At 30.1% G+C, this 12,233-nt stretch overlaps 5 protein-coding genes and 1 pseudogene across 6 annotated transcripts, besides 1 other annotated feature; 4 read left to right on the forward strand and 2 right to left on the reverse strand.

The window, feature by feature from the left end:
• Window positions 1-12,233: part of a mobile genetic element that runs on past both edges of the window.
• Window positions 603-1,310, forward strand: TVAGG3_0765010 (uncharacterized protein; the record flags this gene model as incomplete). The annotated part of the gene is made up of 1 exon (XM_051245777.1): window positions 603-1,310. The coding sequence occupies one exon, from the start codon at window positions 603-605 to the stop codon at window positions 1,308-1,310; it is 708 nt and encodes a 235-aa protein (XP_051092364.1).
• On the forward strand, window positions 1,330-1,851 carry TVAGG3_0765020 (phage tail repeat-like family; the record flags this gene model as incomplete). Its single annotated transcript, XM_051245778.1, has 1 exon — window positions 1,330-1,851. The coding sequence occupies one exon, from the start codon at window positions 1,330-1,332 to the stop codon at window positions 1,849-1,851; it is 522 nt and encodes a 173-aa protein (XP_051092365.1).
• Window positions 2,201-2,863, forward strand: TVAGG3_0765030 (uncharacterized protein; the record flags this gene model as incomplete). The annotated part of the gene is made up of 1 exon (XM_051245779.1): window positions 2,201-2,863. One exon carries the CDS (start codon window positions 2,201-2,203, stop codon window positions 2,861-2,863), a length of 663 nt encoding a protein of 220 aa, XP_051092366.1.
• On the forward strand, window positions 3,122-5,431 carry TVAGG3_0765040 (uncharacterized protein; the record flags this gene model as incomplete). Its single annotated transcript, XM_051245780.1, has 1 exon — window positions 3,122-5,431. The coding sequence occupies one exon, from the start codon at window positions 3,122-3,124 to the stop codon at window positions 5,429-5,431; it is 2,310 nt and encodes a 769-aa protein (XP_051092367.1).
• TVAGG3_0765050 (uncharacterized protein) lies at window positions 6,018-6,290 on the reverse strand (the record flags this gene model as incomplete). Its single annotated transcript, XM_051245781.1, has 1 exon — window positions 6,018-6,290. One exon carries the CDS (start codon window positions 6,288-6,290, stop codon window positions 6,018-6,020), a length of 273 nt encoding a protein of 90 aa, XP_051092368.1.
• Window positions 8,266-9,985, reverse strand: TVAGG3_0765060 (annotated as a pseudogene). Its single transcript has one exon. A coding segment is annotated over exon 1 (1,720 nt).

Raw genomic sequence — 12,233 nt, forward strand, 5'->3', positions numbered from 1 at the left:
TCATTTATTAAAGATGACCATGAAAAAACGTATGATATGTATATAAATAATGTGATAGCGAAATGGGATATTAACATGATTTTAAGTTATTTAAATGAATCATTTATCGTATGGTATGAAGAAAATTTTAAATCAAAACCTGATAAACTTTTTGAACTTGATGAAATAAATAACCTTATTAAATTCCCGCTGAAAATTAAATTTTGTACTCCTCATCTTCGTTCATTGTTGGGGATATTAAATTTTGAAAAAGATGTTGGGGATGTTTTGTATTCTGACACTGGTTCCAATTTCATTTTAATCAAATGTGATAAAGTTAATACCCCAATGAGATTTTCACATCAAACATTAGACCCTAACTCTTACCCATCAATACAAAACATTTTATCCATCAACTTAAACACATTTTCTTTATCATATCCGTTTCAATTATCCGGGAATTCATTTATTCTTCATTCAAAAGATTTATCAAATATTAAATTTAGAATAACTGACCTATTTGATTGTGATTTAGAATTCATGAATGAAATATTATGGCAATTTCAAATAGAAAAATAGCTGATGAGATAACAGATTAAATATTTATTTTTAAATCATAATAAATGATTAAACAACAGCAACCACAACAACTTAAGGCACAAAGCACCCAGGTCCCTCAGACCATTACATACGCCATATATGCATATAATTCAAAGACGGCAGAACAAACGCAAAGGTTGAAATATGGAGATTTGGAGATAGTATTGAAAAATGACCATTTCGAATTCGTTTGCAAAGGTGGTGCAGTGATATCAAATATAAAAGAAATTTTATTTATGAATTCAAAAATTAAAGGTATAACGGATGATATAACATCAATTCCACCAGAAGAACAGAGATATTACGCATTAAATGCATTTCCTAAAGTTTTGAAGATTGGAAGATTTAATTTAAATGAGGAATTCATAGAAGGTTTCCTAAACGACATAATGAAGAAGGTGGATAAGGAATATGTGGCTAGTGAGTTAATGAAGAAGGCAGATAAGGAATATGTGGATGAAAAAGATAATGAAATTAAAGAAAGGGTTGAATGGTATCATGAATGGACATCGAAGATTTTTAAAACTAAAGCTGATACAGGATGGGTTTCAGGATGTTTAGACCTTAAAGCGGATAAGAACCATACACATAACTTCTTCTCAACTGTTGCTATAGAAAGTATTGAAGGAACGGTTGACGGAACTGATGGGGATGCATTATATTATAATCCTCCTAACTTTCCACAAGGTTTAACATCGAATGAAAACATAACAACGATGAAAAAAAATTAAATGTAAAAATGTTTATGTCATGGATGATGAAAATAAAGTTAAATTCACTGCTCAAGATTTATATGATAAGAAAGCAGACAAAACAGAGCTTCAAACATTAAAGACTGAAATTCTTCAAACATTATATCCTGTTGGTTCTATTTATACATCAATGAACTCAACAAATCCTTCAGAAGTTTTAGGTTTTGGTATGTGGAAGCAGATTGTAGATAAATTCTTATACTGTGCTAGATATTCAAAGCAAACAGGAGGTTCGAAGAAAATTAAAGAAGCAAACTTACCCCCGCACACTCATACAGGAACTACAAACTTTTCTGGCGACCATAGCCACTCATTAAGAGACCACCCATTATACAACTCAGAATATGAAGCTGGCTATGATGTTTTATCTCCAGATTATAACCATTCAGCAAAAAAGACTTTTCGACCAACTGAACCAGGAGGAAATCATGTCCATACTTTCACAACAAATCCAACAGGTTCAGGTAAAGATTATATGCCACCATTTGTGACTGTATTTGCATGGTACCGTGTTCAATGAATGAACTAAATATATTTTATGTCTGTAATTAATTAGGTAATGAAGTAATGGATGAACTGCAGAAATAAATGTTTACGTTAATGATTACGTTAAGTGACTCAAAGAGTCCGGAGACAAAGTCTCATGATTTAGGTCATTCAATAATTAATTATTTTTGAATAACTGAAGGTGTCACCACGTCACCATGTGTCACCAGGTTAATTAACTTCTTTAAAAAAGTGTGACAACATGACATTTTGACAACAGTTCAGGAGGAAGGCATTTATGAATTTTCATGTATTTTCTCAAGATAGAAAAATAGCGTTAGTTTTATTTTTTCTAACTTTTTATTTTGTATGTAAGAACAGTAATGTCGGTCGAAGCAAAAACATTCACTAACAAATCTAATGGTGAAACATTCACAAAAGGCACTTATAACGGTATTGAAGTCTTACGTAGAGACAAGGATGGTTACATTAATGCAACAAATATGTGTCAGCAGTTTAGGAAAGACTTTAGAAAGTTGTTGGAAAATAAGTCCTGGGAAGAGTATTATAAGGCATTTTGTGAAGAATATAGCAACCGTCGGAATTCAGACGGTTGCTTTTTATACAAAATTCATGCAGGAATTCCTGATGAAATCAAACAGGTTAGAGGAACGTATGTAGACCCAAGACTTATAAACTATATAGCAATGTGGGCTTCTCCAAAATATTGCATAGCAGTTGGAAAAATTATGGATTCCATAGACAAGAAAGTTCATGAGAAGTTAGATGAAGAAGAACTCGAAGATACAGTAGAGAATGCTAAACCTTTGTTTGAAGAAGAAGTTAGAAAAATGTGCGAAAAACGATTAGAACATGAACGTGAGATATGTTATGGTTATAGAGATTCTCCATACGAACTAGACCAATGGGAACAAGAAAATTTAAAGAGAGAATTTAGAGAATATGAACTCGCTAAGATAGCATTAGAAGCTGCAGAAAAGAAGTTAAAAGCTTGGGGTCGTTTTGTAAAAAAATATTGTGAGTAAATGAACCATTTATTTTTGTCATAAACGACCAAAAATATATTTTATCGTTAATGTTTACGTTAATGGTTTCAGGTTATTCAATAATTAATTATTTTTGAAGAACTGAAGGTGCTACCATGTTACCATGTGCTACCAGGTCATTTAACTTCTTTTAAAAATGATGACAACATGACATTTTGACAACAACACAGGAAATATGATGCAGTCCAAAAATAAAGTTAGTTTTAAAATTATTTTTATTTTTTTATTCCTATATAAATGACAGCAACAAACAACAGGAACTATATCGTTTCTGATGAAAAAGTTATTGATTCATTAGCTGAGGAATTAGTTGTGGCAGAAACTAAAACCCTCAACGAAAGAATTGGTGAAAACAAGATTGATTTACATAACTACCTCAAACATGATGGAGGAAGAGGAAGGAAAACTGGTATGGCTTTATTAGTAAATAAAATTTCAAATTTAACGATTATAGATGTTGATATCAATAAATCATACAATGATGAACTTAAAGAAACAGTTAGAAAAGACATTTTATCAAAACTTTCGGATAAAGATGTTATCGTTAAAACCGCTTCAGGAGGTCTTCACATTTATTGCAACACTAATTTCTTCTATTCAACCTCGAACAGAATGATTAAATGTTATTCTTGCAATGATTATGATATTGACATAATGACTTCTATGGATGATTCAAAGCGTTCATTAGTAGTTATGGCTGATTCAAGAGTTCGCAAGAATGCAACAGAACCAATCAATACATACTCATTCATTCGTGGAAGTTATGATTCAACATTAACTAGAACAGTGAATGATATATTAAATGATTTGAATATTAAGGTAAGAGTTGAACAGAAGAACGAAGAAATAAAGACTATCATGAATGAAAACAAAGATGTAAACATTGACGATAAACTTGCCCAGAGCATAGTTGATGGCATCTGTGATTTTGAAGTACATAATGACGGTGGAAACATGAATTTAGAAAAAGAAGTTACATTATTCACACTGTTTCAAGCAATTAATTCGTTACCTAATCATTTAATTAATGAAGCATACGATAACGTTTATAATTTCTGCAATTTAACTGAAAATGCAAAAAGTAATTTTGAAAAAGCACGTAGTAGATATGCACATTTAATGACTTCTCCATTTGTTTTGGTGAAGATTCTAAAACTTTATCAAAAGGAATATTATGATGAATATGTTTTGCCTTTATTACGTAAGCCAAAAATAACATTTGATATAAAACTTGATGACTCGTTTTTGATAACAGATATTAGACGCAAGGCTGAAAATCATCAGTATAAAAACAGTTCTGAAGTAATTGAGGATTTATCACGTGTAATCCGTTTTGTAGATTGTGGAAATAAATACTTCATTCAGAAAGATTACAACATACACGACAAAATGAATCAAATATCATTCGTTCTTCAGTCAAACATGAAAGAGTCACTCAAAATGATTAAATTAATTAAAGAAGAAGGTAAAACCATAACAGCATGGGACGTACTATTAAATCAATTATCCTCATTAACCGTTAAGGGTGTTTGCTTTAAATCTGATTCCCCAGATGTTTTCTCAACGTTTCAAGGTTATAAATACAACGTTCTCGAAAAGCCTGATTACTCAAAAATTGAGATGTTTATGAATTTCATTAAAGAAGCCATATGTGATAATAACGATGAAGTGTATAAATACCTTCTCGGCTGGATTGCATCAATGATTCAACATCCTGGAATCAAGAATGAAACAGCAATTATTTTGAAAGGACTTCAGGGAACAGGTAAAAACAGATTTACAGACATTATTTCTGAACTCCTTGCTGGTTATTCATGTAAAAATATTACTGAAATAAGTGAGCTAACGGGTAATTTCAACTCAGTAGTTGAGAATAAAATGTTTCTTGTACTTAATGAACTCAAGAATGTTGGTGAAGACAGACTCGCAAACTTCAACGCTTTGAAATCAATTATTACGGATAATGAGATTAGAATTAATGAAAAGAATCAACCCAGAAGAACTGCTCAGAATGTTGCTAATTTCATTTTCGTAACTAACAACGTCTACCCTGTCAAAATTGAAGTTGGAGACAGAAGATACGTAGTTTTAAGAGTTAATGGTAAATTTAAGGGTCAATTTGATTACTTCAAGAATTTGATGAATTCATGCACAAAGGAATTTTATGATAACCTTTTAACATATTTTATCAATTACGACCTTTCATCATTTAATGTACGAATCATACCGATGACTGAAGCCAAACAAGATTTAATCGAGTTATCAACAAATCTTTTAGATGAATGGATAAATACACATTATGATGAATTGAGTGCAGGTATGACATGTAAAAATGCTCTATTCTGCAAACCATCAGACATGAAAGACAAGAATTTCCAAATGAGTATTAAGGATAAATGTGATAGGAAACAGAGAAGAATAGATGGTAAACAAGCATGGTGTTATGTTTTGAAAGAAGAAATGAAAGGATTATATAAACAGGTTGAACCAAACGATAATGAGGATTCATTTACTGACGATGAAATACCTGTAAATGATGCTTTATAAAGTATGATTTGAATTTATTTTTGCATTAATCCTGCTGTGTTGTCAAAATGTCATGTTGTCTCATTTTTTTCAGAGAAGTTAATTAACCGAGTGACACATGGTGACGTAGTGACACCTTCAGTTATTCAAAAATAATTCATAAATGCCTTCCTCATTAATCCTGCTGTGTTGTCAAAATGTCATGTTGTCTCATTTTTTCAGAGAAGTTAATTAACCGAGTGACACATGGTGACGTAGTGACACCTTCAGTTATTCAAAAATAATTAATTATTGAATAACCTGAAACCATTAATGAAAACATTATTTTGGGTCATTTACACTCATTACGATGAAGTCATGACAAATCATTTCCGGGACTGTTGTCAAAATGTCATGTTGTCACAAACTTTAGAACGGCATAATTTAAATTTTTATTTTTATCATAAATGGATACCCCACAAGCTCAAAATTTACCACGAATCATAACAAGGGAGGAAACGATAAAAATGATGCGAGAACTTGCTAAAAATAACAAACCACTAAAACTGAGAAAATGTGGTTATGCAGTAATGATGGAAAGAGAGACGTTGTCGAAGAAAAATAAAAATTAAATTTGGATTGAGTTTAAAAATTCATCTTTATTAAATTCATCTCTTCCAATCAATTTATTTATTCTATTAAATTCTTTTATTTTTGCTTCACTCAGTTTAAGGATTGAACGGTAAGTTTCTAATTTTTCGATTATTTCTTTCCTCTCTTTATCGTTTTCAACCCCACCGCATTGCGGCTTCTTTTTGTAATAGCATATTTTTGATTTAATTCTGTTTAGTTTCTTTTTATATTCATCGTCTGGACTCTTGACTGCTTTGTTGTCACTCATTTCTTACGAAATAAAAAAATTAAATATTATTTAAATATAATGGAGTAATAAATAAATCGGAATTTCTATTAATTTATTGTCAACTTCAACTAATGCATTGCCGTTAATATATCTAACAAATTCAGCTATTGTGTCAAATCTTCGTCTTCTTTTTGTCATTGATTTATCAGTTTTTCCATAATCGAGATGAATTAAAACTTTATTTCCTTGTTTAAAATTCATGAGCCCGAATTAATTTGTTCACGTTTTAACATCATTTAACTTTTCCATTTGCTTTCTAATATATTCCCATTCTTTTGAAATATCATTTTTCATTTCCACCGGTTTCATGTTTATAGTTCTATGCCATGTATTATTGTAATAATATACTAACTGTGTATGATGGAGTCATGATTTCCATCCCAGTATATCTGACCGTTAACCCCTAACGCATCTCTAAGAGTTCTCATTACCGCATCAACTATTTTATTATGAAACGTATATGGAGAGGATGAGAAGAAAAAATTAATTTGTGGGAAATAATGAGTCATAGCTGCCTGAAATCCTTATCACCTCACCCCTGATATTATCTACTCTTCATGATCTAGTAAGTATTGAATAGCTCTTCTTGTTTCCTGTTCTGTTTTCCCTTTCACCGGAATGCAATATAAATATCTAGTGTTAATGTTAATGGCAAATAAATAAGTAACGTTCCTTTTGAATATTCCAGATGATCGATTTCGTATGAATATGGATATGGTGCAAATGAAGGTCGACTAAATTTTTCCTTTAACGTTGAATTTCGTGTCAATTGGTTTATTTAATATCTTGAAATCCTTTTTAAAATCTTTTTGCTTCTTTAATGTTTGAAATGGATATAATAAAGTGAATGATGAAGGATTAACTGAAGGAGGAGGCGGTACTGTCGTTGGAGGTTTTGGTGTTGCAAGTGGTTTAATTTTATCTGCTTTGATTTTGGATTTCATTCCTTCCTTCATTAATTCTGGATGTATTCTATTCATTTGTTTTAAATATGCTGTATATAAAGGTTTGATATACTTTCCGCTTCGAGTTTATGTTGAAGGATGAATTCCAAAAGTTGATCTTCATTTAAAAGTCGGGCTGAATATGGTTTAACTAATGAATCATAAATTAAAGTTGTGCTTCATTTATGGTCTGAAGGACCTGGGTGTTTTGCACCTTTTGTTTTTGCGGCTCATGATATATAATTTATATAATTCATCAATATCTTCTTCTGTTAATACTTATTTTTGAAATCTTTCAACTGTTTAAGTTTGATTTAGTTTTTCCCTTTGAATATCATTATTTTAATTTTGTCTTTAATTTCAGAAATTATTTTATATGATATTTCAAAATTTCATTTTTATTAATATGGATAATAATATTCCATATCATCACCCGTTATATTGTTATCAATTTTTGGAGATATGATTTTAATTCATAATAATTAAGAAAATTTGATATAAGTACTAAATTATCAATTAAAATTTTTAAATCTACGCTATCCATTTATATAAAAATAAAATAAGTGTTTTAAGGGTGCCCACCTCTTTGAATCATAGTATCAAAACCATCATTAACGGTTCCTTTTGTCTCTTCTGTGGCATTTTATTAAAAATAAAATTTTAAATTGTATTAAATAAATGGCATACAACATCCATTTTCACAACATACAGCCTTAGTGTGTGCTCCTGTTAATGCAGTCTTACCAATTGTTAAGCGAGTCATTGACCCATTTTTAAGTTGTAAATTAATATTCTGACCATCAAATATCAATTTATCATTTATTATATCCAAATAATTTTTAGGTGTTAATTGTTTATTTTGTTGTAAACTAACACCTTTCATTTTTTGTGCAATCTTTTTAAAATCACTTCCATCAATTGAACCGTTGAATGATGTATAACACTTAGGACATAAAGCAACCATGTTATCACCTTGTTTCTCAATTGCTAAACCCAATAACTTCTTCTCATGTGCTTTTTCTTCAGCTTTATTCTTTAATTTAGGTTTAAATTTCTCATCAAAACAGAAGAAATCAAATGGTGCGAATTTGAAAATGTTTTTATCATAAAATTGTTTATCAGTAACAATTGCTTGAAATGCTTGAGTGTTAGGAAGATTTGGGTCGCCAGCGATTGCCCAATAAGATGAATCAGTATCACCTTCAATGAAATGAAAACGATTAACATTCAAGCATTTATACATAAAATCATAAATGAAAACCAAATACCAGTATTTTGCGTTATCTAAAGTGAAGAATGCCTCTTGTAAACATGTATCACATCTATAAAATCTATCTTTAAGCATCACTTGATATGTATCCTCACCTATTTCTCTTATGTTTTTAAACTTATTTGACATACATGCAACGCGTGCCTTCTGTGCATTCATTATTTTAGTCTTTGTGTAATTTTGTGTATTCATTGCATCGTAACCATATGATCCATTAAGTGAAATCTTGCAAAATAAACTTTTTCCTTTATTTCCTTCTAATTCAGCCTTTTGTCTTTCGTTCATAAATTCGTTCGCAAATTCATTAAAACAAGTGTTTTTAGTAAATGTTAAAATTGATTGAATGTCATCAATGATAAAATGAAATCTGTCTATTAGATACCATAGATAATAAGAAGAAAATGGTTGATATTGGTTGTGTGTTGATGCTAACTGAGTTAATTTCTCTGTTTCTGGTCAACTGGTAGATTGTTTGATTTCATGTAATTATACATAAAACTGCCAATTGTTTTTTCATCTGTGATAATATCTAAGTTTCTTATTATCGGTAAAAAGTTTATGTAATCATTAATGTATTTTTCATCAATGTGACCCTTTACTTCACCACGAATAAAGTATTTTTCTTTCTAATAATTCCCAGTGCTTTTGCTTTCTTTGTTGCTGTATCACAAATGATAACACCATTCAATCTTCCCGGCATATACATTTTATGGTCAGTATATTGAATGAAATCATGAGGATTAGATGAAAATGATGAAGGATATAATGAATTAAAGTCAACTCCAACGAAATGAGTCATAATGTTGGTGGTGTCCTCATTTGATACAGTTTTAGTTTCTGGATTATATGAAAGTTTATTAATGTGCGTGATTCCTTTAAGATTAACACGATGTTGAACATTTGATAGACCACCAGTAATTCCATTACGGAGAATGTGATAAGCTTCAACTGAATCTAAAGTCATTGGTAAATTATTTTTTAATGCATAATTTCTTAAATTGATTCTTAAACGTTGAACATCTTCATCTTTATTTGATTTTACGACATTGCAATAACAACACATTAACTGACAATTTTCTTTGGTATGTGGTTTTTCATTATCGATTCTATCCAATGTTGGTTTATTTGCATATGTAAACGCTTTACCACACATTTTGCATTTAGATGAAAGGATTAAATCGTGATAGTATTGATAGTCATCCATTGAAACATTGTTTTTAGTATCCTTTCGCTTTTCATCTTGTTTCTTATATGATTCAATTTTATATTTCCAATACTTTTTGTTAATTCAAAACTTGATTCCACATTTCTTCTTCTGGATATGTTTCGTTAGGATTGAAGTTCTTATATGCTAACGCGTAACGAATCATTGATGCATTCGATGATAAAGAAAGATTATGAAGCATGTCAATTTTATAAACAAATGTTTCTTCAATAATTTTATCAATTGGGTCAATCATAATTTCAACGTCTTTATTGCAATAATGAATAAAATATTCTAATCTATTCTCAAAATTTTTAGCATCATTGAGATATATTTGATAATCTGAATCGGATATTGTTTCTTGTGTTAATGCTGAATAAAATGAATCTTGAGTGAATGGTTCCTTTTATATAATTCATCTTCGTAATTCTCCCATGTGATGAATTGATAAGGGAAAAAGGATTTAACACGTGATTTATTGTTTCCGAAATCTTGAGTGAATTGGTCTAATGTTCCACCCGCTATATAATTTCTGATGTCAATAAATCTTAATTCATATGGACAGTTTGTTTTCTTTACTATGACTTGCTTAAATTGAGAAGAAGAACCCAGCATTGATTTTATCTTCCATTTTGCAGTGTTTAAATCATGAAGAATTAAATTTAAATCAAACTTTCCCGAATTAAAACCTATGATATTCACTTTATTAAATTCTTCATCTAAAAGCTCTTTCATTGCTTCCTTTTGTTTCTCATTTAATGTATTCATTAATTCTTCATATTGTTCAATATTTGATTTAGCAACTAATGAACAGGTTGAAAATAAAAATTCAATCCAATCAGAGATGAACGAATCACTTGATGTTAAGCAAAAATTCCTCGTAAATGTTTTATCACGGTCTACGACCTCGCCGCTTTGCGGCTTTATTTTGACAGTTGATGATACCATAAATGGTTTTAAGTAAGCGTTCAAAGTTGCACATTCAGAAAGTTGAAGTTCTTCTTTAGTCTCTAATGTTTCGAAGTCAAAAGTAATATAATATCTTGTTGGTTTATAATATTCCTGCAAATTATGTGCTAATAGCCATTGATATATCTTCTGTTTCGTGATATGTGGTGCATATGGTTGTTGTGTGTTTTGCAATTGAACGTCTTGAATTAATCTTCCATTATTTTCTTTACATTTCTCACAATGTTTTAAAAATCTTCTTTGGTTTTTCCTTTCTGGATCATCACGGATAGAATATACTTCTTCTTTGCAAAAGGGGCAAACTTTATATCCTGTGAGTGCTTCAACGTCTGTAATTCTGTCAGCGTGAAGTTTTCCACATGGACTCTGTGTTAATAAAATATTTACTGTTTCAAATTCTGGATCTATCATTATTGATTCCACTAATGGAAAGTCTACCTTGTTAATGTCTACGTCTTCTGGTTGAGGGTCACAATAATAAAAATCAATATTAACGTTTAACATTCTTGCTAACCTCTCACTTTCTGATGAAATGTCAAATCCTTCATATGCATCTATGGCTTCATTTAAATAACTTCTACGAGTTTTAGGATTAACACCATCAGGAATGTTATAGAAGCGTTTAAATAACCTTCTACCTTCGGCTCTTATTTGATTATCATTCATTTTAGCTGTTCCATTTTTGTTCATTTATGTAAGAATAAAAATTAAAAAATAAATAAAAATAAAGTTTATTTTTTTAAAGTCCGAGACTCAGAGAGTCCAGGGCTAAAGTCCATAAAATGAATTAAGAACACATAAATTTTTATCATCTGCGACGTGACGAATACATTTTAATTTACTCAAGAATGCGTACCCTGATACATTAAATCTAATTCCTGTCTTATTTAATTTCACAACTTTGAAAAGGAATGTATGAATAGCTATAAAATGATGAGATGATGTTTTATGGGTTGCTTCCATTTTTTCTGAAATAAATGAATAAATATAATGTTTATAAGTTTTCATATCTTTTATGTTCTTAATAACGAATGGTATAGACCTTTCAACTTCGTCTTCCTTCGGTGCTGTTCTTTCATATGAAACATTATTGGTATCTTCAATAATGAAACCACAATCGCATAAAATTTTATATGTACCAATTGTTTCTTTTGATATTTTATCTAACAAATCAAAAACTTTATCAACACCTGTACATTTATTTAAATAATAATTTGTGTAAATATCATGGTCTTCTTTCTTAATCGTATTTGTTGCATATGTTACATTTTTCAGTGCTTTTTTGAATTTTTCAGAATCAAGAGGAGGTGAAAGTAATATACATGGATAATCTCCATCGTCAATAAACTGAAGCTTATGTTTATGAATAAATTTTGTGCCTTCTTCTGAAAGTGTTTCGTCAATATCACCATCTAATAAATTTTTAGTAGATTCCAAAAAGTAATTTTTATATCTTTCCTCATGTGATTTTTGAACTTCTGATTCTGAAGCTGGGATATTCATTAAACCCTCTACTTCATTCTCAGCATTTCTCA

This window comes from Trichomonas vaginalis, chromosome III, assembly GCF_026262505.1.
Source record: "Trichomonas vaginalis G3 chromosome III, whole genome shotgun sequence".
Lineage (NCBI taxonomy): Eukaryota > Parabasalia > Trichomonadida > Trichomonadidae > Trichomonas > Trichomonas vaginalis.